The sequence below is a fragment of the Carassius gibelio genome, chromosome B4 (genome assembly GCF_023724105.1).
Source record: "Carassius gibelio isolate Cgi1373 ecotype wild population from Czech Republic chromosome B4, carGib1.2-hapl.c, whole genome shotgun sequence".
Classification (NCBI taxonomy): Eukaryota; Metazoa; Chordata; class Actinopteri; order Cypriniformes; family Cyprinidae; genus Carassius; species Carassius gibelio.
The window spans coordinates 14,475,251-14,502,091 of NC_068399.1; the positions used below are offsets into that span (position 1 = coordinate 14,475,251).

Genomic DNA, 26,841 nt, shown 5'->3' on the forward strand with positions numbered 1-26,841 from the left:
TCGCACAAACTTAACCCATGACACTATTTAGACAAACGAGTCATTCCTGAAACTGTTTACTTTGTTACACTGAAGTCAACTCGTTGAACTCTATGCTTGTCAGCTGGGATTAAACATAATGTCATGAGCTGTTCAACATTCTTAACTCGTCAAATCTATCACGCCAAAGTGCCATATATTTTGCTTTGCATGTAGTTGTTTTTATTGGATATCCTACAGTTTGAGCAGGTTAAGTATATGTACTAATCCAAAGCGTCTGTCCCTCCCTCCATCTTGCTCCAGGCTTGGATATCGAGGCGGCCAGGAAAGAGGAGGAGCGGATCATGCTAAGGGATGCACGACAGTGGCTTAACAGCGGCCAGATCAATGACGTCCGGCACACCAAATCTGGGGGGACCGCACTGCACGTCGCTGCAGCCAAGGGATACACTGAGGTTTTAAAGTAAGTTTGCTTGCCTTCAAAAGAAAGATTTTGCCATTTTCCATCTCCAGAAAGGATTCAACGGACACCTGGGATAATATTTGTCTTTATTCTTTTGCCAACAAGTGAGATTTAGCAGCTAGTGAAGGTAGAAACAAATGAAACTGTGGAACTGCAGGTGTAAAGGCTTTATTGCTCATCCCATACTTCACCTTGCAACTCTTTCAGTATCCCAAGGGTCTTGTACTCAGGTAGAGACTGTTTGTAACCTGTTTACCTGTCTCAATTACAGTAGATTATCGTGAGCTGTTGAACAAACACAGCTCAGGACGTGTGTCAGGAGTTTAATGACTGTGACAACTGCTCTATCAGCCACTGCACCAAAACAAAAGGATTGTAGCCGGATTGAGTGTTTATTTTAATGTGTGTTGGATCTCAGAAAACGTCAACTAATGCTTATTTTTTGTGTGCGAAGACTAACTGTTGGCAGGCAATGGGAAAATGAACCTGTTGGCCCTCATAATATCCCAGACCTTTGGCAAAAGAGGCCAAGCTTAGATTGCGGCACCAAAATCCAAGAAACCCAGATTTGTCTAATCTCATCATGCTATTTCTGTCGCTCTGACTGTTTGCAGGCTTTTAATCCAAGCAGGGTATGATGTAAATATTAAAGACTACGATGGCTGGACTCCGCTCCACGCTGCTGCACACTGGGGCAAAGAAGAGGCCTGCCGGATACTAGTAGAGCATTTGTGTGAAATGGACGTTGTCAATAAAGTGGTATGGGATTTATGGTTCTGTCTGTGTGCTGCTAGCTTCTTTGTAGTCTCTGGATTGAACCCTTACAATATGGTGCGTTTTGGTTCTCAGGGTCAGACGGCGTTTGACGTAGCTGATGAAGATATCTTGGGATATTTAGAAGAGCTGCAAAAGAAACATAATTTGGTAATTTCTCACTTTTGGCATCAGATCTTCAATTAAAAATGTAAACGAGCCTTGTCTTGACGCGTTCTGTGTTTGTTTCAGCTTCTGAGTGAAAAGAAGGATGTTAAGAAGTCTCCTTTAATAGAAACTACGACTACTGGGGACAATAATCAATCTGTGAAACCACTGAAGAGGTAAACGGCTCCTGCCGCCACCATGATGGGACTGATATACAGTTTACTCAATGTCTTGACTTACTATTTATATCTCTTGACTGGGGGTGCTTCCACTCTAGAATTTTCAATTTTGATGTTTGCCATCAGAGTTTAGTTGACCGAAGTGGTTTTTACAAACTCAGGTGCGAGTCTGGGCTTCAGCTGTGTACCTTAAAGGGATAGTTCACCCAAAAATGAAAATTCGGTCATTAATTACTCACCTTCATGTTGTTCCAAACTCATAAGACCTTCGTTCATCTTTGGAACACAAATTAAGATATTTTTGGTGAAATCCGAGAGCTTTCTGACCCTGCATGTCGAAAGGCGGCAAAGACTGAACCGGAAGAGAAGAAATCATTGAATAAACTTTTTTTCTTTGCGCACAAAAAGTATTCTCGTAGCTTCATAACTTACAATTGAACCACTGACGTCACACAAACTATTTTAATGTCCTTACTACCTTTCTGGGACTTGAATGTGGTAGTTGCTTTGTTGTTGTATTGCAGATAGCTCTCGGATTTCATCAAAAATACCTTAATTTGTGTTCCGAAGATAAACGAATTTGAACTATCACTTTAATCCATTTGACATGGCAAAGCTGAACCCCCATCAGAGACCCAATAGAGTTGTTCATGTCTGCTTTAGTAAAGAAACACTTTTACTGGAGCCAGAGAAGACTGTCCCACGAATCGAGACTCTGGAGCCAGAGAAGGTGGATGAAGAAGAGGGGGAGGGGAAGAAGGACGAGTCTAGCTGCTCTAGTGAGGAAGAGGAGGAGGAAGACTCGGAGTCTGAGAATGAAGCAGGTACCCGTTTGAAACATTGACCACCATGTACTCTTTCCCATCTAGTTTTGTGGAAATCAGTAAGGTAATTTACTTACCGTTTCTTTTTTCCAGACAAGACAAAGTCTTCTGTTCCGTCGAGCATTTCTAACAGTACACCTGCATCTGCTACTATCACCGTCACGTCTCCAACTACCCCGAGCAACCAGGTGACCACCCCAACCTCACCTACCAAAAAGGTACATATTCCTCCCCTTGAACGTGTTGTCCAGCTTTCCATCCACCCAGACTCCTCCTTGGCAATATCATTCATTCTATATAGCATGTATTTGAGCATGAGTCATTAAGCAAATACAGTGCATCTGCAGCTTTTCAGAATGAACGTTATTGTCTTGGTTTCAAGGTGACCGATGGTTTCATAACACAGTGAATGGGTTCTACAGATTCATAATGTAACGTGGCTTCACAGTTGCAAAATACAAACAAGTCCGCTGATCTACTTCATATTCAGGATGGTCAGTGTGCAGTGAATTCTGGGACTGTGCACTGATCTTGATGGGAGAGAAAATGTCCTCCAAACCTCTTTACCATGTACCTGCTGCCCTCTGCTGGACAGTAAGGAGGTTTCCTCAATGTCAGGCAACTACACAATTTGAAGAGAAAATGCAGTTGTTCAGAACACATTTGATTTCACCATTAGCCAGATTTATTATTACTCAAAATTAAATGCAATTAAATTGGGTTATTGTTAAGGTTTTAAATATTTTTGTTCATAATTTAAACTTAAAAATGTTATTTGGGTTATAAATCTAGATTTGACTTTTAATGATCATAAACACTGTATTTCGACTATTTGCACTAGAGATGCACCGATTGCCATTTACGTTTTTTTTTTTCTATACTTAGTCATTCAACCGATTAGTTTCAAATGGCCGATCCATTCACAAATGAGACAAGTGAGTACGGTCTTCATCAATACATTATCAGTCGCAGTTTAGAATAGATGCAATAAAATTTTTGGTGGCCAGGTTGTAGTGCTTCCTTATTTGTTTTTGTTATTGGTATTTTATTGGTAAGGCTTCTTGTCTAGTCGGCTAGTAAAATTCTCTCACACTTGCCCCAGAGAAGCATTCATCGAGACCTGTGGTTCTCTCACAGTTTACTTTTGCCTTACACATTACAAATTGCGAACTTTGTGCCGTCTTCACTCACAGTGAAGAACATCCATGTCGACTACATCCGGGCCGATCATGTGGAGAATTGGCTAATTCCGGTCCCTGGCCGGTCAATCGGTGCATCTCTAATTTGCACTTCAAGGTATATTTATAAAGTATTCAAAGAATTGCATTTCCAAGGAGATGTCCTTTCTGTAGTTTAGGTCTTCCTGTAGCTCAGCTGGTAGAACATGGTTCTAGCAGTGTGAGATCCAAACCTACCAAATAATTCATATATTAAAATCAAATTAAATCATCTTTTATTTTTTATTAAGACATAAAATAAAGTAGCTGTAGCTGCTGTGCAACACAAGATATATTTTAGCCCAGATATGTAAAATAAAACATTATTTGCTGTAATATAAAATGAAATATAATGTGAAATGTAAATCATTATTCTTAATTTATTGGTATATTGTTCTCCGAGACAAATGGTGCTATAACAGTCTGCTTTTTAATTGCATCTTGGGGCCGTTTACACGACAAAATATTTGGCCAAAAACTTAAAAATTTTTCCGTTTTGCCTGTTCGTTTACTGGGGACTGACAACGCATATTTTTGAAAACAGGGTTTCAAAGTGCTAGTTTTTGAAAATGCCACAGTTATCATTTCCATGTAAACACCAAGCGGTAATCTCCCGCTCTCTCTTGTGAAGCCTACACGTAAGTGACTTCAACTGTAATTCATCGACTGGCCACTAGAGGCTGGCTGCAAAAGGGAGTCAATCCCATAAACTCTCCATGTTAAAATGCCCAACTTTACAGCAGAAAAAAAGGTTTACACCCTGGTGCAAAAAATTCTATATAGCAAATTTTACCCTTCGTGACAAGGGTAAAACCCATCTGTTTATATTAAGCCTTAAAGTTCTGAATAATTAAGGGCGTGACCACTGAAGTGACGCACTAGGTGGGTGTAAATGCGTCGCACTAGGTGGGTGTGGTTTCAGCAACCAGCTCCCACCGTTTTGCCTATTTTTGATTACCCGGGAGTGACGAAATGGCCCGCTCCGTCTGCTACTGGCTTCAAAAACACTCATAGGAAGCCTATGGGTGACGTCACGGACAATGCGGCCATATTTTTATACAATCTATGGTAAAAATCCAATACGGGAATCTTTAAAAATGGTGACGTCATTCGTGTGCATAGTACGTGTTCGGTATATAGACATGTGCAGTACGTGTTAATTTGAAAGTCTAGCACGAACAAACATACACAACATTGGAGTACTGTACATGGTACTGTTGTTGATGCTCAAGAGTTTGCTAACGCTTCTTCATCAAAGTGTGGATTTACTTCACCAATATTATAACCAACAGCGGAGACGCATCATGTACAACATATAATCGTCACTTCCCTACAGGTACTGTTTAATAACAACAAACTACTGGCCTGGCATATTTACTACAGCATTTTTCTCCGTTTTCGTGGCTATGTGTAAATAAGAATCGTTTTGAAAACATTGTCGTCTATACGTGAAACTTTTTAAAACGCAAGGGAAAAACGTTTCCTATTTTGACTACACCGTTGTGTGTAAATGTAACCTTAAACTATAATGTAATGGCAGGAGCTCTCAAAGCGTTGTGTGTGCTGTGACTGGGCTTTTTATTTGTTTAGTTTTTTGCTTTGCTGTTGTTTTCTCTCACTTGTGCGTCGTATAACTTTTTTGTTTCTTTTGCTCCTGCTGCTTTTTGATTTATTTCATTAAGAGGTTCTTTCTTCCTTTATTTCTTCACAATCATCTGTTTTTCTCTTTCTACTCATCTTTGCTGTTGTCTTGGCTGGCTTTAGTCTGATAACATTACTGCCCTTGTGCCTGGGGGGGAGCCAGGCTGTCCTGCGTTGTGGCGTCAAGGCTTGCGCAAAACTGGCATTTCACTTATGCCCAAAAAAGCGATGGTGAGCCCTCGGTGTGTTCAGCATTGTGATTCCCGCCCCTTCTTCCTGCCCGCTCTATAAGTTCCCCAACATGACCTCGTCCCTAACCAGTCAGATAACTGCGTAATCTAAGACCATTTCCTCTTCCTGTCACTGGCTCACTGCATGGTGTTGTCGCTGTCAGCCACGACTGTGCCTGTGATGATGTGCTGTTTTCTGTTCAGAGTCATGTGTGTTGTAGTTTTATATCTGAATGTGGTGGACTAAATATGATGGGGTGACTTCAAAGTTGTGTGTACTTTGAGAAAGGTGAATTCATTGACTATCGACTCTGATCCCTAACAGGTCACCAGGATGCTGATGAGTTTGCAAAAACTAACATCTTGATTGAAACGGGGCATGCTTGGTTTTGCCATCTGTGTTGTTATTGAGTATACTCAAATTAAGCCTAGTTTTCTTTCAAGTAAACAATTGTAACATGTTTGAAAACCACTAAACAGTTCAAAATGGTCTCCATGTGTTTCCCTCGGAAGTTTATTTCTGAGTTATAGCAGCATTAAGCCTGACTTTTCCCTCAAACTTCTAATTTGCTGCTTGTTATTACTTTGTTGTGTATTATAATGTGCTTTATAAGTACTAATAAGCAGCCTATATGCAAGTAATATTCTTGCTAATAAGCAACTAATTAATAGAAAGATGTTACATAAAATATTAATAGTTTTTAAATGTCTTCTTTGACCACTATTTAGTATTTTTTTTATTATTATTATTTTTTAATATAAAATATTATATTTTTTATATTTATATTTATTGCAAATTTATTTATTTTTTTATTAAAATGGTTTCATGAATTTTTAAAGCATACTTTATATTATATTGTTGGCAGTTTAAAATAGAAAGTTATGTTTTTGTTTTGACCATTACATTTCCTGAAGAACAAGCTTGTGGATTTTTAGTTTGAACCATTTCAGAGCATGTGTGTGTATGTTTATTTGTATATTTATATTTTTTTATTTTTTATTATTATTATTTTTATATTTTATTTCATGAAAATGTCAAAAGGTTTCCCAGCCCTACAGACCTGTGCTCCTTTATTTATGCCCTGATTTGACCTGTCAGGCTGATCCGAATGCCCCGTTCTCTCTCCTGCACACATGAAGGACCCTTACTGTTGTTTAACAATGTGTGCTGTCTGTGGTCTAGTAAATGCCATCACTGCACAAGTGCGTGATATTATATTGTATGGTATTATACGGTTGATATTTGGGCTTCTTAGATGTTGTCATTAACTTTGGAAGTACATCAAGGTTGTTCCGTCTATTGTTTGTTCTCCTCAGGTGAGCACACCTGAAGGGAAGGGGTCTCCTAAAGAGGAGGAGAGGAAGGATGAGTCTCCTGCATCTTGGCGACTGTGCCTGCGGAAAACCGGCAGTTACGGAGCACTGGCAGAAATCAGCACAACTAAAGAGGCACAGAAAGAGAAGGACACAGCCGGGGTGATGCGCTCGGCTTCTTCTCCTCGCCTCTCATCCTCACTGGACAATAAAGACAAGGAGAAGGTATTCTAGAGTGTACTTGTTTAATTTGGGGGGAAATATTCCTTCAAACCTTGTTATTGGAAGGGAAGAGATGTTTTGAATTCAAAAATGTTTCCACAACCTCTCCTCTTCACAGGAGAAGGAGAAGACACGTCTGGCGTATGTTGCACCAAGCATCCCGAGGAGACACGTTAGCACTTCTGACATCGACGAGAAGGAAAACAGGTGAAGAACAGACACATGCTTATCTGTGCATTTGTGAGAGCACCTCCCACTGCTCCATGTTGTGTGTTGTGTGTTGCTGTATGAGAATCACAAGCTGAAGTGTAGCATGTTTTTGTGGCTTATGCACCACATTCATGTCGTCCTTGAGGAGAATATTACTAAAGAAGGGGTAGGTAGTGTCCCGTACACACTCAGATGTCTTTTATTAGTATTTCTCCAGTTGCTAGGAACGGTTTTCTGTAGAAGTGAGTTAGTTTAGTATTGTAAATGATGGGTTTCTGGAATCAGAGGTACTATTTGTAGCATGTGGTTCTCAGGGATTCGGCTGCTAGTCTGGTACGCAGCGGCTCGTACACCAGGAGACGCTGGGAAGAAGACCTGAAGAACAGCGACGGGACCGCCTCACAAAACAGAACCTCCAGCTATCAGCGCAGGTTAGCTTTTATTCTAGTAACACGATTGGCTTTACTGGCGAGGACTTTCAAAGAGATGGGCGAAAGCGGGTCGCTGTTTCCTGCTGCTTCACTGAGATGCTTCTAGCACTTTTAAACAAGGGCACATAGCTGCTTCTGTTGGCTTGAGTTTGCATGAGACGCATAGAAGTCTAATAGAAAATCCTAAAATTGTGATTTTCATAAATGCATTTATATTGTGTATAGTCGATTGTGATTAAATATTATTATAATATTTAAAAAAACAATTATGATATTAGATAACATGTTATAATGTCTTTATTAACATTGAATTTGGGGTCAATAAGATGTATATTTTATATATATATATATATATATATATACATTTTTTAATTATTCAGCAAGATTGCATTAAATTTACATTCTTACAAAAGATTGATGTTTCAAATAAATGCTGTTCTTTGGAATGTTCTATTCATCAAAGAACCCTGAAAATAATGACGATTTAGACAAACACTTAGAAACTAATTATTTTTTAGTGCTAATAAGAAATGTTTCTTGAGCACCAAATCAGCGTATTGGGCTGATTTTTGAAGGATCATGTGACGCTGAAGACTGGAGTAATGATGCTGAAAGCTCAGGAATAAATTACATTTGAAAAATATATAAAATATAGAAATCAGTTATTTTCAAATGTAAAGATATTGGTTACACTTTATTTCGATAGTCCACTTTAGATATTCTACTGACTATAAGTAACTTTGTAACTACATGTTAACTACATATCAACTAAATCTCAGAAATTTGCAACTACATGTCTACTAACTCTCAGAGTACACTGTTAGGGTAGGTTTAGGGTTAGTGTTAGGGGTAGGTTTAGGCTTCGTATTAGTTGACAATAAGTTGACAAAGAAAGTGTTAGACGATATTAAGCAGACAGTCTACTAATACTCTGCTAACTGCTAGTTGACATGTAGTTGCAAAGTTACTTACTGCTAGTAGAGTGTCTAAAGTGGACTATCAAAATAAAGTGTTACCAAGATATTTCACAGTGTTACTGTTTTATTGTATATTTACTCAAATAAATGTAGCCTTGGTGAGCATAAGAGACTTCTTTCAAAAACATTGAAAAATCTGACTGACCCCAAACGTTGAATGATAGTAAGTTTGTTATAATATTAAGTCAAAACTATATGCAGATTTGTTTATTTATTAGTTTCGCACTCGAGCTGTTAATAAAACAAAAAATAATCTGAATAATTAATATCATGATCTTTATAAATCAAACTGTGACTGTACTTTAATTAAATGTTTTAAATGATTAAATATACAAATATTTACATACAGACTTGCATTCAAACTTTAATAGAATTTTAATAAAATTAACAAAAATTTTCCCTAATTTGAATACTCTGGTCAAAAAAAACAAAACAAAAAAAACTTCATACTATTCAAATGACTCTAACACAAAAAGCATGTTGGAGTGTTTTGTCTTTATTTTATAAAGTGTGTTTACGGTTTCTAGATAAGTATTTAAATCCCAAAATATGACTTAGGAAACCTAGCCCCTCACAAGCCAGTCAGTGCTTCAGACATATATGTAATGTTTTGTCTATGAGTGTTCATGTATGTCTGCCCCCTGCTAACACACCTCTTTCACCCCGCCACACCCACACGGCAGTACGTCTCACACGCTAGCGTTAGGCCGCACGTCTAGCTCTCGCGACCTGCCCGCCAAATCCTCCTCTGCCTCCAGCCTGGAACCTAACAACTCTAAAGCCTGGCAGCAGCCTTCCTCCTACTACCAGTCTTACAGCGTTCACCGCAGGTACCTGCCCGAGCACCTCCCGGGAAACACACACACACACACACACACTCCATGTCCATGTGTCTTTGTGTTCCTCACACGTAGCTTCTTGCCATTCTTGCTGTCTGGGGATTTATTTGCTTATGGGGTGTAGAGTTTAACTTTACATTAGAATGGACTGAATATAGTGCTGGGTGATGTATTAAAATAATATTAAACATTTTTCACCCAATTGTAAGTTTACATCTTGAAATTCTGACTTTTCTGAGATTAAAAACTTGCATTTCTGATTTTATTTTTCTCGGAATAATGAGTTTAGGCTATATCTTGCAGTTCAGATTTTTTTCTTCTCAGAATTATTAGAGAGAAACTCGGAATTGCGAGTTGTAAAATACTGTTTGGGGGGAGAAAGGGGTGTTGATATGTTTAGAATTGCGAGTTTATATCTCACAATTCTGACTTTTAAACTTGCACTTGCATCTTAAAAAAGTCAGACTTGCGAGATATAAACCCGAGTTGGTATCTTGCAATTCCTATTTTATTACTTGTATTTTATATATAGTTTATATCTTGCAATTCTGACTTTATAACTCGCAATTGCTAGTTTATATCTCAGAATTATGAGAAAGTCAGAATTGGGAGAAAATTCACAATAACCTTTTTTTTTTATCCAGTGGTGGAAACGTAAGCAAAATGTGCCTTCAGTTACCCTAACCCTTAATTTAAATATTTGTCATATTAATAAACATTAAATAAATGTAAAAAATGCAAATAAAGCAGTGCTTTAAATTTAAATATAGAACATTGTCAGAAGTATAAAAAAATAAAGATTTCTTTATATCACCCAGCCCTAAAAATTTTTTATGTTTCCTTTTTCATTTATTTTTCGTTTGTGCATTATAGACCTACTTCAGGTTTGTTTTATTTTCCTTTGCTTTGTTCACTATGGACCTTGCTCAGGTTTTCAGAATGAGGGCACTCTTTCCTGTTTTCTCCTGTGGTACTTCTTTTGAGAATACTTTCTTCCTTTCCTCTTACCTTTGGTTTTGTCTCTTGATTGTGTTGCTGTAGCGGATCGTTTGGAAGGAGGCAGGAGGATGCTTTAAGTTCCACCTCTTCCTCCACAACACCGACCTCCACCACCACCTCTGTTACCTCACCCACCGGACATCGCAGCCTGCTGTCCAGGTACCAATACACACAAAGTTTAACATCCGAACTAAACACTCAGATTGGGATCTGGTAGTAAATTGTGTTGATTTGTAACAGGTATTGGGGAGAAGAGAGTACAGAAAAGGAAAAGGAGAAGGAGAAAGAGTCGGCCGCGGTCATCCCCACAATCAACACTGCAGCCACCACCACTACCACCTCCACTACTGGAACTGTGCTGGGCTCTGATGGACGAGAGAGACGCAGGTACACACACACACACTCATACTTGATTTGCTTTGTGGAAAACATTGCTTAAGCTCAGTATACCTTGATCTGTTTGGTAATTTTAAAGAAGAGGAGACGACACAATAGATGTTTTCTTCAGTAGGCAGTTTTTGTCACTTATTTAGATTCTATGTGTCATCATTTGAATTCAGTTTAAACAATGTATTATATAGCAGCTCCTATAAAAGAAAGAACTGTCTTATTTATTCTCCAAAGCCTATTTTTCATCTCATTAAAGCTGCCCTGAAGAGCCTCGACAAAAGTGCATGTTGCTTAAGCTGTCGGAGTGACGACATTTAACTGCGAGGATTTGGTTTCTTTGTGTTGTGTCTGTAGATCATACCTCACCCCTGTGCGTGACGAAGAGTCCGAGTCTCAGAGGAAAGCCAGATCCAGACAGGCACGGCAGTCCAGGAGGTCCACACAGGCAAGTCTAGACAATCATCTAAACGCCTCTGCAGGAAGTCTCTCTTATAATAGACAGACCCACTCAGTGCTGTTTACAAAAGATTTTTTTTCTTGGTTCTTTCTTCCGTTTTGGTATATGCTTCCTGGAATTTATTACATCCTGAGATCTGCGTTGTGGCAGGGATTTATGGGAGAAATAACTGTTTACTGCATTCAAAAGCAAGGCCTTATTGGTTGGGACTAAGGGCTCAATATATAACACAATAATTGAATATTTACTTGCTTTATATATTGCATAATCGTGGTAATTTCTGAATGTAAAGAGTGAAAAAAGTTCGAAGCTGTTGCAAATTGAAAATCCCTTTCTGTGACAGTTTACAGTGTACATGTAAAGATTTCTATTTTATTATAATTATTATTCAAAAATTGTATTGTATAAAATGTTAAAACAATTTAGGTAATTAAAACCAACAAAAAAGCAATAATAGTTAGTGTGAGTGTACATATATATTAATTAGTATATTATCATAATGTCATATTTCAATTTCACAAAGAAACATGCAGCTTTATGTACCAAAAATGTAATCTAGAATCTCATTTTGTAAAAAAAAAAAAAATCGAATCGTGAGTTGAGTGAATCGTATATTCCTACATATGTTATTTGCAAAAACCGACAAATGCCACTTTAATAATTATAATAATAGTAATTTAATTACATTTATATATTGCTTTTCTATAGAATAAAAGCGCTTTAGATTGTGAGGGGGGGATGTCCTCATCCACCACCAGTGTGCAGCATCCACCTGGATGATGCGACGGCAGCCATAGTGCACTATAACACACACCAGCTTACTGCTGGAGAGGAGACAGAGTGATGAAGCCAATCAATGGAGAATGGGACTGTTTGGAGGCCATGATGATCAGAGGCCACTGGGCAAATTTGGATGCCGAGGTCACACTCTTTTCGAAAGACATCCTGGGATTTTTTTTATGACCAGTAAGAGTCAGGACCTCTGTTTATCTTCTCATCCAAAGGACGGTGCATGTTGACAGTATAGTGTCCCCATCACTAGACTGGGGTGCTAGGACCCACACAGACCTCAGGGTGAGCACCCCCTGCTGGCCTCACTAACACCTCTTCCAGCAGCAACCTAGTTTTCCCAGGAGGTCTCCCATCCAGGTACAGACCAGGCTCAGCCCTGCTTAGCTTCAGTGGGAGATCACTCTTGGGCTCCAGGATGATCAGTCGGTCATATAAATACATCAATACATATCAAACTACAAAAAATAAAATAACTGAGTGCTGTGCATTATTCTCCACATATAGCGTGATCTGAACCCTAAACACGTTTTGTCAACATGATATTGTCTACTTAAAAGGCACCGCGAGTTCAATTTTAATGCAGAAGCCGACACTCGCCCTTGCTGTTTGTGAACAGGAGCCAGTAAGTCCATTTTAGTGAATCAGCGTGTTAGCTGAGAGGGGTTTTGTCAAAGCTGACTAAAAGTGATTGAGAATGGATAATTTCGACGAACTTGATGAACCTGTGATATCTTCTTTAGGCCATAAAGGGAAAATAAAAGCTGGAACTTTTTTTTCACAGAATTTAGCAAAAGCAGCAAGCTACAATGGTGAGGGAAAAGCTCTGTGCATTGCATGTAATCACTTCCATACAGTCCATGATCACAACAACAACAACAACGTTTGTCAGGCGTCTACATTGTCAGATGAGATCACAAAGATAAAACGAGTGTTCTTGTTTAACTCTGAAACTGAAAATGTGGAGTTATCTGCTTTTGCCATAAAACAAACTTTATATATATATATATATATATATATATATATATATATATATATATATATATATATATATATATATATATATATATATATATATATATAAAAACAACTTTCAATGAACTTTTATAAATTAGCTGTATGTTAGTTATTATTACTCAATCGAAACAACCCAACTGCAGTTTGATTGATATGACTTGGAATGCACATGAAAAACATTTCTAAAAATAATAAAAATAAAAATGGAGTTACCTGTATTTGCATATGTATGTATGTATGTATGTATGTATCTATCTATCTATGTATGTATCTATGTATGTATGTATCTATGTATCTATCTATCTATCTATCTATCTCACTCTTCTTTTTTCCAGGGTGTGACCTTGACTGATCTCCAAGAGGCAGAGAAGACCATCGGCCGCAGTCGTCCCACATGGCCTCGAGAAGAGGAGAAAGAAGAGAAGGAGAAACAGGACAAGGAGAAACAAGAGGAGAAGAAAGAGACCGAGACAAAGGAAGATGACTACAGGTCACGCTACCGCAGCTTTGAAGAGGTGAGGAAAACTCCTTCCTGTTCCCGCTCACAGAGAACAGTGCAGGTTCGGGAATTCTGACTAGGTCTATTCTAGTTTATTGTTTTATGTCACATGAGTTGTTTTCTTTTTCTTGTGCTCCAGAAGTACCGGAGCACCTCTTTGGCCTCGACCACCACGGCCTCCTCCACCCTGCCTTCCTCCTCGTCTAGCAGCTCCTCTTCTCTGTACAGCTCCTCCTCTCTGAACCGGCCCAACAGCCTGAGCGGTCTCGCTTACACCTACAGCCGCACCTCACGCGACACGGAGAGAGGTACAGCACACCAACAACCTCATGAAGTCATTTCCACCTCATGTTCCAGCCGTACAAAAGAACACATTTTATTCATATAAACAATAAACTTGCCTGCTTTTGGAAAGTGAAGTATTTCTAGCGTCACAAAACTGCAGTAATGATATGAATTGTTCCCCCCAGTGCAAATTTCTCCATTGTCATGAATGTCTTAGCAAAAGTATCTGTGAGACATTATTTTATCGATTTATTCTGCAGGGACATTACTTTTTTTGTGTAGGTTTTAAAAAAGGTCTGAAAACTTCCAGTGAATTAGATTTTTATCCTGAATATTATCCTAATATGCTGATTTGGTCTCACGTTTGAAAATGTTGCGAAAGTTAATGTGTGTGTGAAAACTGCGTTTTTCAACCATATGTCTGTTTTCTGACCAGAGTCTGATAGAAAAGAAAAAGAGGACGACAAGGACGCTGACGACAAGTCTCAGCCACGCTCTATACGCGACCGCAGACGACCTCGAGAGAAAAGACGCTCGACTGGAGTGTCCTTCTTGACTGTGGATGTAAGAAACTTTTACAAGCTCACACAGACTTGCTCTATAGCTATGATGGTTATGAATATATAAATATTTCCAATCATTGTATGCCTCTCCGGATTACTTACTTCTGATTGGGCAATTGCAACTGGCCAGGAAGAAAAGTTCCCTGCCAGCTGGTCATTAACTCAATCTTATGTTCATGCCAAAGCATTTACGTGCATTTGGTGATTGGCGACTTAGTTTTGGACCCTTGGAATATAGTGGAATTTGAAATTGATTTCTATGTTACAGAGTGACGAGAACGAGCCAGAGCAGCCGTCAGACTCAGAAGGCAGCACTAAAGGAGAGCCTCAGGTGAACATCACATCACTTACAGTGCATCTACTAACACACATCTATCTGTTAGACATACGCCAAGTTCGGTTTTGAAGGACTTTGAGGTTCTTTCACCTTGTTTAGTCAAAGAACACACTGACTTTCCTTCGTGTTTGGCAGGACGAACAATTCACTCCCGTTACTGTCCTCTGTCTTCAACTTCCTGGAATTGTCCCAGCAGCATTAGTCATCTTAAAAATGAAAGTCGACCTGATCCCCAGCCTGCCGACTGTCACCTATTACAGGAATACGTGATGAAAGAAACTACGTGGCTAGTCACATGAGCTGCGTTTAGTGTGTACGCAATCTGTTAGTATTGGTGTGACTGGAGTGATATTGTGAGTCCAGTGAGGGTAAGATAAATATCCTGCATATCCTGTGTCGATGTGATCCAGGAACCAGATCACACGCAGTTGGGCGGAAAACTGGGAATGTGGGATCACAATTTGTTTGAGTCCGGAAGGTCAAGAAACAGTAGGACAGAGCTTTGTTGTTGACTGTTGGGTCAGTGGAAGAAGAACCGGAAATATTTTGCGCGTATCAACTGGACGCCTCGAATCCTCCTCCTATTACAACCCTTTGTTCGAGTGCGCTTGTTACAGCATGTCATCCTGTTTAAATTTAGCTCAAATATTGCCGAATAGAGCTAAAGATCAGTTTTTGGTTGGACGGTTGCAAATGATAAGTGTTCCGCGGGCCGTAATATGAAAGGAAATCTAATGGGGTCTGTAGGTTCTTCATGAGACAGCTGTTTTTTTTGTTCGCTTAATAGCACACATTTCCTTGCTGTGTGCTGTGCTGTTCTGTATCGAAAAGGAAGTTCTGACACAAAGCTGAGTGCTTCAGTGTGCTACCAGCGCAATCAGCTAAAGGAAGTGGGCTGCGCTGTCTCATGGGTCATTGCCTGAGAGCTTCTTACAGCCCAGACTCTGAGCTCCGGCTTCATACTTGCTCCCGGCCCAGTGTTTCACACACACACACACATATGTATACGCACACGCGCACACACGTTCAGTCAAGTTCAGTCTAGATAAAATGATGACAACATTTACTTAACCAGTAATTACATAGGGCTGGAAACATTCAAATTAGTCGCACACACATCAAATATCATTGCTTTATGGGATACTGTGTCTCACATAATGTGCTGTGGTGGAATACTCCATATTTTCTCAAATGGTAATAATTCCACGCATATGTTGTGCACAGTATGCATACTGCACACTACTAACTTCCAAAAATAGTGGCTAGTATGCCATTCCAAAGTCATTCCAAAACCCTGTGTGTGTGCGTTCTGAGCAGCTGGGGAATCAGATCAGACCCAGAAGTCTTGGCTGCTGATCAGGAATTCATGAAGAAAAGCCCAGCAGGGCTGAGAGGTCCCAGAGCTCAGGGGAAGAAAAGAAACGGGAGGAGGAGGGAATGCTGACCCGAGTCCTTTTACTTCCACCTTGATAAATGTGACACTCGCGTTGAAGCCGAACCTTTTGAAGCATGACTTTTATTAGGACAAAATCAAATGGATTACACCCAGATGTCTTCAAGCACGTCCTTTACTGTAGAGCGCTAAATGATAGATTGCCGACCCACGCAGACTCTCATTAAAGGCCATCAGAGCCAGGAATGAGAGCGACACAATCCATCCCAGACTAATTGATAATCTGCATTCTAGACGCTCCGGTAGTCTAGACACTGTACAAACAGACACACTAAATGCATTATGAGCATGTGATCGATTAACAGCAGGTACAGACCTTGTAATAACTTTCTCTCTCTCTGTTCCCATCCACAGAGTGACAGACTATCCAGGTATGTATCCCAAAACTCAAGAGCAACTTGTATTCATGCTTATTATGAGAACCCAAATGGATAATATAAGCATCCATCATTTTCCCCCCTCAGGTATGACCCTGTGTCTACTAGCACTTCCTCCCTCGACCGTTACGAGTCTTTGAGTAGCCGTGGCATTGGGGAGAGCCGGCGGGCGTACTCTCGCTTCGATAGAGACGACACCACTGATTATAAGAAGGTACCAACTTGGCACTGTATGATTACGCCTCATAAAATGGTGGCTTCCTTACCGGTTGAGTGTTTACCCAACATGCTCTTTCCACTTGCAGCTTTATGAGCAGATTTTAGCTGAAAATGAGAAGTTGAAAGCTCAGTTACGTGATACAGATCTGGAGCTGGCAGACCTGAAACTGCAGCTGGAGAAAGCCACACAGGTGAGATCCTTTCTGAGAGACTTTGCCCACCAGTTCATTTTGACACCAGTGTTATTTTTTTTTTTTATCATTGATTGCAGAAAACAACACCCACAATTCATTCTTTTACAATAAAATTAATTGTGATGATGATAATACTCTTAACACTGCTTTGTAGCATCAGACAGGGTTGCCACTGTCCTGGACAACCTAGAAAATGAGAGAAATTTCAAGTATGATTTCCAGGCTGGGAAAAGGATGAAATCAAATTAAACTTAAAAATAATAATAATTTTTCAATTGCCCAAAAAGCTTTTTCCCCAAGATATTAACATTTTATACTGTAATTGTAATACTGACACAGTGTGTTGCTTCAGTTGTGGAAAACCTGGAAATATAAAAAAAAATTGAATTTAGAATCAACAGAAAGAAATGACTAGAATCATTAAATTTAAATAAATAAATGAATCCGATTTAATTTACTCACACTGATTTGTTGGATCAGACGGTTGCCACAAACTTTGAAGTATGATTGAATTTTCAAATATTATTTCCAAATTAAATACAATTAAAATCAGCAGCTTTGACTTTTTTTTTTTTTTGGTTAAAATTTATACTGTGATTTTAATACTGATTTGTTGCATCAGTTATAGAAAACCTGGAAATATCTTAAAGTGGGAGTTTAAGTTTAGATTGGGTAGAAATTGCTGGGCTTTTAAATCAAATAAAAAAAAATAATCCAAATTAATTCAAACCAATATGATTCCAGGCCAGAAAAAGAAAGTAGAATAGGCTGGAAGCTTTTTGTGATTGCGGTTTCTTTAAAATGATTAAAAAGGGAATAATAATAATCCTAAAAAGAAAACGCTGAAAATGACAAATGATTTGAAATGTCATGAGCTCATCCATCGTGTGCTTTGTGTTGCAGAGGCAGGAGCGCTTTGCTGATCGATCACAGCTGGAGATGGAGAAAAGGGTAAAAACCAACTGTTACTTGAATGATGAGTTTTAATGTGTTGAATCATGGTCCAGTGGCATGTGTACTTCACTATAATGCAGTGATGAGGCGTTGAATCCATAAAGGATCGTTTATAGATAAAGCCCTATAACAGCATACTGCAGCTCAAACGCTGAGATTTTGGAGATGTTTAGAAACTGATCCAGATAAATGCTGACTTCTGGCCTCCATCGGCCGACCGGTTTGTAACTGTCCGGCACTGGTTTGTGTCTGAAGGTTGCAGGCAGGTCTCGGGCTCAGCTGGGTGCTTTGGGTAACGTTTAACCTGAATTTCAAGTGTTACAGCTCTGCTAGTGGCTGAATCACGTGCCTCTCACAGCCCGAGGGGTTCGAACCAAACCCCATCAGCCAATCACAATCCCTCTTTCACTCTTTTCTTCAAATCACTAAAGCGACACACCTTTCCGGACTTATGGAAAATAATAATATATCATGCTAGATATAGAGAATGGTGTGGTTTCTTTTTCAAACATTGTATCTGCATGTGTGTGGAACATCATCTCTGTGCTCTTTTGGTTCCTGTTACATCCATTTACAGTATTTAACATCATTTACATTTGTTAATTATTGAAATTATGCATTAACTTGGTCTGTTGTTGAAATGTGGTGCATATGCCGATATACGCCCACTGAACCTTTCAATACACTTTTAAAATATATTTTAATTAATTAACTGAATGAAACTACAGTGATGTGTTCAGACCTGGTGTTAGCATGAGTAAACAGAACTGTTTTTATTTTATTATTTTTAGCTCTTGATCCGCTTCACTAAGCAGTGTGTGTGGTTCCCTTCACTTTGTTCACTTCTCTCCGTGTTGACATCCATTCACCTGATGCATCCACCATTCTCTAGCGTTCTTTGTTTGCAGTGATGGTGAATCACGCAGTTGTTTCTGTGTTTGATGGGCTTGTGTGCTGACGTGTGTGTGTGTGTGTGTGTGTGTCTGTGTGTCTGCAGGAAAGAAGAGCTTTAGAAAGGAAGATCTCTGAGATGGAGGAGGAGCTGAAGGTACTTTAATTTGTTTTTAAAGTGTGTGTGTGTGTTGTGTGCATCATTAATATCAATAAAAACAAGAATGAAAATTCTTTATTTCTAACTTTGCGTTTTTAAGTGAACTATGTTCTATTTTTGGAGAAAAGTTTATGTGGCTTAGTCTGTTTTTTTCAGCTTTAATGAGTATGCTAGCGTATAGATTACCTTAAATATAATGTGTGCTAAAAGCTAAAACCCCCTCTTTGGTTTTAAGGCTCGTATATGAGTCTGAGAGACGTTTTTCTTGTTTTTTTCTTCTATTATATCAATATTTCTGCTTCATAGTGTGTTATCAGGCCCAGTTGACCGATTTCAGCCATACTGTTATATTGTACATTCTTTCAAATCTCTTTTCTGACATGCATAGCCTATGGCATGTTGCCTCTTTTTCTGATGTGTGATAGTTGTGTAAACGCATGCTTGTGGTGACTACAAACAAGTTCCAGTTAAAAGACGTGTTTGTGTGGAAGGGTTATGTCAGACGTTTTCTCTAGCCTTCGGTTCGCATGTTTTAATGTTTCTGTGTCATGATGGATTTCTGTATTTCAGTATTATATTGCTCACTGAATTCAACCCATTTCTTAAGAGTCTGTGTGTGAATTTGGGTGTATTTCAATCTTTATGTTGAGGACAATAGGTCCACAGAAAATCAGATGTCGTCCTTATTTCTAAAACCATTAAATACCTTTTCATCATTTAAATTCTACAAAATAAGTGATTTTAGAATTTATATAGAATTTATTTATTTTTGTTTTTTTATATTTTTGGTTAGGAGTGGTTTCCAACCTTTTTGACTCCAAGGGTCCCTTATTATCAAAGATATTTCTGATACTTGTTATAATGACAAAGCTGCTTGTTAAAAATAAACAAAATTAAAAAAATACCAGAAGCTAGTCCTAATATATTTAAATATATATATATATATATATTTCCACTATTCTAAATCTTTCCATAACTAATGTTATTCAGTATTCACTTTTTTTAAATTGCTAATGAAATTGCTAGTTATGTGGTTACAGTTTTTTTTTTATTTTTTATTATTATTATCTTGTACTCGCACATAGCAAATTCTGCCTGATAAATGTTCATTAAGTAGTTATTAAATTGTAATTTTAATAAGAAATGATGTAAGCTAATGTCTGGCTATTTTTTTAGCTTTTTAATTTTTTTCTCATACCATCTTAATGTCCACTTGGAAGTGTGCTGAAGTTTACTTTAAGTCTATTAAATGTCCCTATTCATAGCTAAGTGAATGTATGTGTGTCTGCACATCTTTTTCCAATGCAGTTTTTTTTTTTTTTTTGAGATCCCATGTTTTTTTCCTTCAGTGATCTGTCGTTCACTTTAACAGTTTACGTTAGTACATTCTTTTTTTTGCATTTATCTGTGATGTGGATCATCTTCTCCTCTGTGGTTGTTTGTGTTTCTGTCTCTCGTAGAATCTTCCTCAGGTAAAGCAGGTGCAGTCTCTGCGTCAGTATAACGAGCGTTTGCAGGCAGAGAACAGGGCGCTGGCCCGCGTGCTCTCCAAAATCTCGCAGGGCTGCAGCCACCTGCCCGCCGCAGACCTGTAGACCCGCCCCCACCTCCCCTTACACCCTTCCTCATGCTCCATTCAGCTCCGCCCACGCCCATATAAAGGCAGGTGCCAGCCTGTGTCTGAGCTGATGCTCCGCCTCCCCCTGTGCTTTTTTTTAAACAGTACCGTTATTGCTAAAAAAAAATCTACCAAATACTGTACATTGTATGTACTTTAGAAATTAAATTTATTTTTTTCAAAAGTTACATTTTGTAAGTGTTTGTTGAATGTTTCTTGAATTAATTTAATTGATAAAAAATGAAAACACTGTTTACCCAGAATTGTTCTTAAATTACATTTATCCTAAAATGCTTATTTTTATTAAACACCACTCATACGAATCACACAGTTCCTGCTATTTTTAAAACGCTTTTATTTTTTAGTAATAAATTGTACTGTTTTTGTTTTGTTCTGTTTTTTTTGTGCTTGTTTGAAGTTTTTTGGCCCCTCCCCTCGAGTGTGTTGCGGTGTAGTGCAGTTCCTTTTGGATGACTATGGCATCCTGCATGAGGTGCTTGACCTTTTTTTTTTTTTTTTTTTTTTGTGAAATCAAATATAGTTTCTCTGCCCCCTATAACCCATAGTCGCAGATTTTTTTGATTCTGGAGCTGAACTGCTATTTATGCTCTGCCTGAGGCTAATCTGGGTTGCATGGCTTGTGGAAACTCATGCATTTTAATCCACAGATTGTCACTGGCAAACACTTAAGTAACATCGGAGCTTTTCTAGCGTGATCTATTCTAGCCGATAGTATACAGAATGAGAAACATTTTTGGATGCATTCTGTTTGACGATAGACCTCAAACAGTATAATATTACTTTTTTTTTTTTTTTTCTTTTTTCTTCTAGGTTTTTAAGTTCTGTTTCTTTTACTCTGGTATGTTTTGTGGCTTTATTTTACAGTTTTTATGGACTGAGTGTAATGCATTTTTCCAGTGTACAACTGCAGTACTCAAACTATAATCCTCTCTCTTGGGAAGTATCATTACATCGTTAAAATGTAATTGTCAGTGGCAAGTTTATCACCAGGAAGTTGTTTCTTTGCGTTCCTGCAAAACATCTAAAGTTCTTCACTGGGACACAATGTTTTGCCTTTCTTAGAAATATTTCATCATTTCCTCCCCCTTAAAGTGTTATAAACCTATATGACTTTTTTGGTGGAAGTTATCTAGCAAAAAATAAGCTGACTGTGAAACTCCATAATGGTCAAAAAAGGCACCATAAAAGGGGTCCATGACTCTTGCTTTGTTTCATGTAATGGCTTTTTGCAAGAAAAACGACCAAGAATAAAGTCAATGCTTTTGTTTAACTTCCTTTAGTTGTTCAAAAATAGAAGGGGGGTGTGGGGAGGGGATGTAAACTAAGATGACTTTCATTTATTACTTTAGCTCAGCTGCTTCTTTTTCTTTTACTGAAGCCGATTGGTATTGAGTAGCACTCTGAGTCGTGCTTTATACAGACACTTTGAGCCACTCTTGTGTTCTGGTTCCTTCATTTATTCTGTTTCTGTCCAGTGGAGGACACACAAAGGGACTCTGTGTGTGTGTGTGTACAGAGAGTGAGGACTGCTCTGGCCTGAGTGCTGTCCTCATCTTTACCCTCTATCTGAGAGTGCATGGCTATGGTTTCCCAGTGAACTGCAGTGTGTGTGTGTGTGTGTGTGTGGATCTTTTCTACTGAAATGGTGCTGGTTCTGGTGACGAGGAATCTGCAAACTTAGAAATGGAGGCTCATTTCCTCTGATTTAAGAGCCAAATGGTGCCATGTCTTTGCTAGAGCTGGCTGATATAATTCTAACCATTTTGATGTGTGAGTATCTGTACACTGCCAGCCAAACGTTTTTGAACCGTAATATTTTGAAGTTGCAAGCCTGCATATATTATGACTATATATATATATATATATATATATATATATATATATATATATATATATATATAGTGATTATGATTTTATTTATTTGGCTATTGCAATAAAACAAAAAGTGACATGGGAATATGAAAACATTAAAACTGAATTTATTCAAATGGTCATATTGAGCGAATCAGTTCAGAGCTCTGATTCAGGTTAATGTTAACGCATGGGATTTTTCATGTATTAAAGCTTAAAATTATATTTAACTATACATGCAAATTAACATTTATTAAAAAAGGGTCAAAAGTAAAAATTTAAAATGCATTTATAATTGGTGCATAAATATGAACACCAAATCTAGGTTTAAGTCTATGTAGAAATTAACTTAATTATTAAATTAGAATTGTAGTTGATTTAGGAGATAGATAGATAGAGATTGATTGATTGATTTTTATGGGTGCATATTAAATGAAAATGTAAATCTAAAAAAATTGTTACATAGAGAGTATTTCTAAATTATTGCAAATGTATTTTTCCTATTTGTTGCAAGTCTAAGTATTTAGTGTAAAAAAAAATAATAATAATTGGATTGGATGTTTGGCTGAAACTAAATAAAAAATAAAATAAAAACAAATTCACCATTTTAAGTAATTTCAGAGCAAATATCAAATTTTAAGAAGTCTGAAAAATATTGAGAGAATTAGATTAGATTCCTGATCAGGCACCATCACCATTTCACTGAAAAAGACGGTTGTGTTGAATAGGAAGTGCTGTTCGAAGGAAGGAAGGAATCCTCAAAGATCAGCACCCAGAGCCGCGCCAACAACACGGCACTCGTCCTTGTCCGTTAATCTAACCCGTCTCCTCCTGTTCTCTCTTCCAGACGCTACCAGACTTGAAAGCAGACAACCAGAGACTAAAGGACGAGAACGGAGCGCTGATCCGAGTCATAAGCAAGCTTTCCAAATAGACCGAGTCTCCCCACGACCTCCGGCAGTAACGGTATTGCACATCTAGATATTAACACCAGACAACGGCCACAAGAAGGCTCCGTGTCGGTCCCCAGCTTCCCCTCGCTTCCGGCTCCAGCACCTTCCCTCTCACACAGAACCACTGCGTTTACAGAACTAAGGAAGAGCGTTAGACCAGAGACTGGCATTGAACACTTTGCGGGCGGGGAAAGCCTCGAAAAACTATTGAACCAATAAGCCTTAGTTGTACATACGTCACTTGCATCAAATTTCTCTTGGCTGTCACAGAACACCTGATTTTATTTGTGCCACACTTTTTTTTCCTTTTTGTGATCGATCCTTTTTATTTTTTAATTCTTGTTTGCTGTCGTTGATGTTTTTTTTGCTCCGCTCTTTAATCTTTCTTCCTGTGTAGATGTGTTATGCGATGTGCAGCTCTCCCCTTCCATTTCCTTCCACCCCTGTCCCGAATGGCTCCAGAAGTCCCGCCTCGTCCTCGGAGGCACTGTCTCTCAGCAGAAGACTTCCCAGCATTCTCACGCATGCTCCGCACACTTCCTCCTCTCTCTCTTTCTCTCGACGGACCCCTGGCTTCACCGATTAGGTGGGCCTCGTGGAACCGAAGCTTTCACTTATGTGCAATATAAGCGTTTCTTTCTCTCCGAATGCTTTAAGAATGTTCACTCTTTCACCGCGGTTTCCTTCCTCCCTCCCCTGCGACTTTCTTTGAGTTTGTAGTGTAGTCGTTGGTTTATATCTTGTACTCCTCACGTTGTTTTAGCAGGTACTGAGTGAAGTTGTATATACCTGTATGTATCGTTTGAGACCAGCACATGGCATGCGTTTATGGTTCCCTGTCTGTTACTATTGAAATATACCAACTCCTGAGGACAAAGTGTGTTTTAACTATTTCCTTCTTCTTTTATAGCTGAAAATGTCATTTGGGTAACAATAGAGCCGCCCTCTTCAGTTCTTCTCAGTTTTGTGTGTTCACAGTAATTGTGAGATGATGATAATAATATAATTGCTTCACTACATTTCACACATTTGATTCTGTATCTTTGGAAGAGTGCTGTTCTTTTTTTTTTTCTTCTTTTTTTTTTTCTTTTTTCTGTGTCCTTTTCCTGTTTCTTTTTCTTTTTAAGCTGTAGTATTAGCCAAGGTGTTGTCACTAAAAAGAAGATCCTAGATACCGCTAACCCAGTCCTTTTTACAATGTCTACATGCACTGTCAATGCCATGTCAGGAGTCTTGCTGTCCGGTTTAGCCAACTTTTGCCACCGCGTCAGATGAAGTCCACGCATCGGAAACCGTTTTATGCATTTCAGTGGCCTTTTACTTCAAATACTGTAGTTGGAAAAAAATGTCGCTGTAGTTGGACTGTCAGCTGTCTCCTCTTTGGTTTAGGTTTTTAATATATATATATATATATATATATATATATATATATATATATATATATATATATATATATATATATATATATATATATATATATATAAATATATATATATATATATATATATATATATATATATATATATATATATATATATATATATATAATTTTTTTTCTTTTTAAATTTCCCATGATCTTGTAAAATAGATATGTGGCTTCATCCGTGCAAGCTGTGCTGTGACTACCAACCACTGAGAGTTAATTAAAATAAACTTGTACATTGTAAAAATTCCTCTGCTTTTGTGTCCTGTTTTTTTTGTCTTTGACATTCTTTTACGGATCGAGCACTTTTAGATGCGAGAACCAATCAACTGTTGCCTGTTCAGACCCAGTGCCTATTACATTAAAATAAACCATTTTTCAATGAGTGGCGAAGGATTGAAAAAGGAATACTGGATTGGATGCTTCTAAATTTTTTTTTTTTTTTTTAGTGCGTATCTTGCATTGCTGCTTAAAAAATAAAGTAAATAAATAATAATGAATAAATGGCTCATGGATGTTAACCTTAAACCTGTGTTTCTTTGAATTAAAAACTGCATTTTTCACTTGAGTACTAGTTGTTTTTTTATAACTGGTAAAAGTCTGTATGTAAGGAGAAATTCTACTGTTTTTTTTTGTTTTATTATTATTGTTGTAAATCTGAAAGTGAAATCCCCATCAGCTTCAGCACCACTGGATGGCGCCTGTCTGATATCCGCTCAACCCTCAACCTGGCCTGCTTTTGTTAACAGGAAATGCAGGAAAAGCGTTGCTTGATGAGTGTCGTGAGGTCTTTGTTTATTTATTTTCCTAATCTTACACGAGGCTTGCATTTCTCTATGTGAACCCTTCGAGTATGTTGTGCTTGCTTCTTCCTCTGGGGCTTGAAGTTCCCAAACGTTCTCATGCAAAGGAATTTTCCACAGATAAAACCTCTCAAACTAAACGGATAGTTCACTCCAAAACGATCTATCTATCTGTCATCAATTAAAAATCATAGCACTTTTTTTTTTTGAGGCTATATGAGGGTGGTTAAATGGTGACATCGTTTTCATTTTTCTTTGAATTGTCATTTGATTTTTCTTTGAGCATTTCTCACAGAACCACAATAGTGGTCATTTCTTGTAGAACTGCATTGAAAAATGTGTTTGGCGTCGAATGCTGCATGTTCTCACTGTGGCATGAAGAGCTCAAGTAATGCAATAATGCTTTGAGGTTAAAAGCCTGTATGGGTAGTGATTGCACATAGTCATGCAATGGGACTTTTGTCTTTTGTTTTTATTTTTTCCATTTAGAAGTCTGCTAGAGATCCCTCCATTCTTCTGGTTCTACCTGAAAGCTCACTCTTCTAATGGGATTCTTGACTAAAATGAATGGGACAACGATCAGTTGGAGTGTTTCCCGGTTTAAAAGCAGGAAAAAAATAATACAAGAATTCAAAGCTATTATAGAAACAAATAGATTCCGTACTTTAATTTTTTTGGCGAGTTGCACCAGAAGGCCGACCTGGATCTGTTGCAGCAGTGTATGCTTCATCACATTTCATGCTTGCACTTGAGTTATGCCATTTTAAACAATTCATATACAAGCACACAAGGTTGTGGAAAACGAATGTGAGCATTTTATTTCTTGGGGAGAAAAACTGATCCATCAAACCTTGCTGAATGAAGTTGGTACTAGCAAGAGAAATAAAGAATAATCATCATGAATCACTCATTAGTCAGCACTGTGTGTGTTCTAATATTAAGAGAAGTAGTGTTGTCTGTCAGATGCATAATGCCATATTTGTACTATTTCTGCAGTATTTGCTATATGCATAAAATACAAAATACTTAATTTGTTTGATTTAACTGCCAAAAGTACTATATTTTTTGTCTTTGTTGTTGTTGACTTTTTCTGTGCTTATTTTTTTCTTTTGCTTCAGTTTTTTTTTCTTGAGCAAAAAAA

The 26,841-nt window shown here is 38.1% G+C and overlaps 1 protein-coding gene across 5 annotated transcripts in view; it reads left to right on the plus strand.

The window, feature by feature from the left end:
• Positions 1 to 24,351, plus strand: part of LOC127956609 (protein phosphatase 1 regulatory subunit 12A) — a 65,586-nt gene extending 41,235 nt beyond the window's left edge. The window contains exons 4-27 of one of the 5 annotated variants that reach the window (XM_052554656.1): positions 283 to 442; positions 1,057 to 1,201; positions 1,292 to 1,366; positions 1,448 to 1,539; positions 2,206 to 2,366; positions 2,460 to 2,584; positions 6,772 to 6,993; positions 7,109 to 7,197; positions 7,515 to 7,631; positions 9,292 to 9,438; positions 10,489 to 10,605; positions 10,687 to 10,833; positions 11,191 to 11,281; positions 13,435 to 13,614; positions 13,738 to 13,906; positions 14,320 to 14,447; positions 14,715 to 14,777; positions 16,591 to 16,607; positions 16,701 to 16,827; positions 16,919 to 17,023; positions 17,930 to 17,977; positions 18,978 to 19,028; positions 20,492 to 20,693; positions 23,369 to 24,351. In XM_052554656.1, the coding sequence (XP_052410616.1) occupies positions 283 to 442; positions 1,057 to 1,201; positions 1,292 to 1,366; positions 1,448 to 1,539; positions 2,206 to 2,366; positions 2,460 to 2,584; positions 6,772 to 6,993; positions 7,109 to 7,197; positions 7,515 to 7,631; positions 9,292 to 9,438; positions 10,489 to 10,605; positions 10,687 to 10,833; positions 11,191 to 11,281; positions 13,435 to 13,614; positions 13,738 to 13,906; positions 14,320 to 14,447; positions 14,715 to 14,777; positions 16,591 to 16,607; positions 16,701 to 16,827; positions 16,919 to 17,023; positions 17,930 to 17,977; positions 18,978 to 19,028; positions 20,492 to 20,626 (2,711 nt within the window). In that variant the 3' untranslated portion in view covers positions 20,627 to 20,693; positions 23,369 to 24,351. Of the gene's footprint in view, positions 1 to 282; positions 443 to 1,056; positions 1,202 to 1,291; positions 1,367 to 1,447; positions 1,540 to 2,205; positions 2,367 to 2,459; positions 2,585 to 6,771; positions 6,994 to 7,108; positions 7,198 to 7,514; positions 7,632 to 9,291; positions 9,439 to 10,488; positions 10,606 to 10,686; positions 10,834 to 11,190; positions 11,282 to 13,434; positions 13,615 to 13,737; positions 13,907 to 14,319; positions 14,448 to 14,714; positions 14,778 to 16,590; positions 16,608 to 16,700; positions 16,828 to 16,918; positions 17,024 to 17,929; positions 17,978 to 18,235; positions 18,273 to 18,977; positions 19,029 to 20,491; positions 20,694 to 23,368 lie in introns of those variants that run through there. The other 4 variants (XM_052554658.1, XM_052554659.1, XM_052554660.1 and 1 more) reach the window with 4 other exon arrangements.
• Positions 24,352 to 26,841: the final 2,490 nt, after the last annotated feature.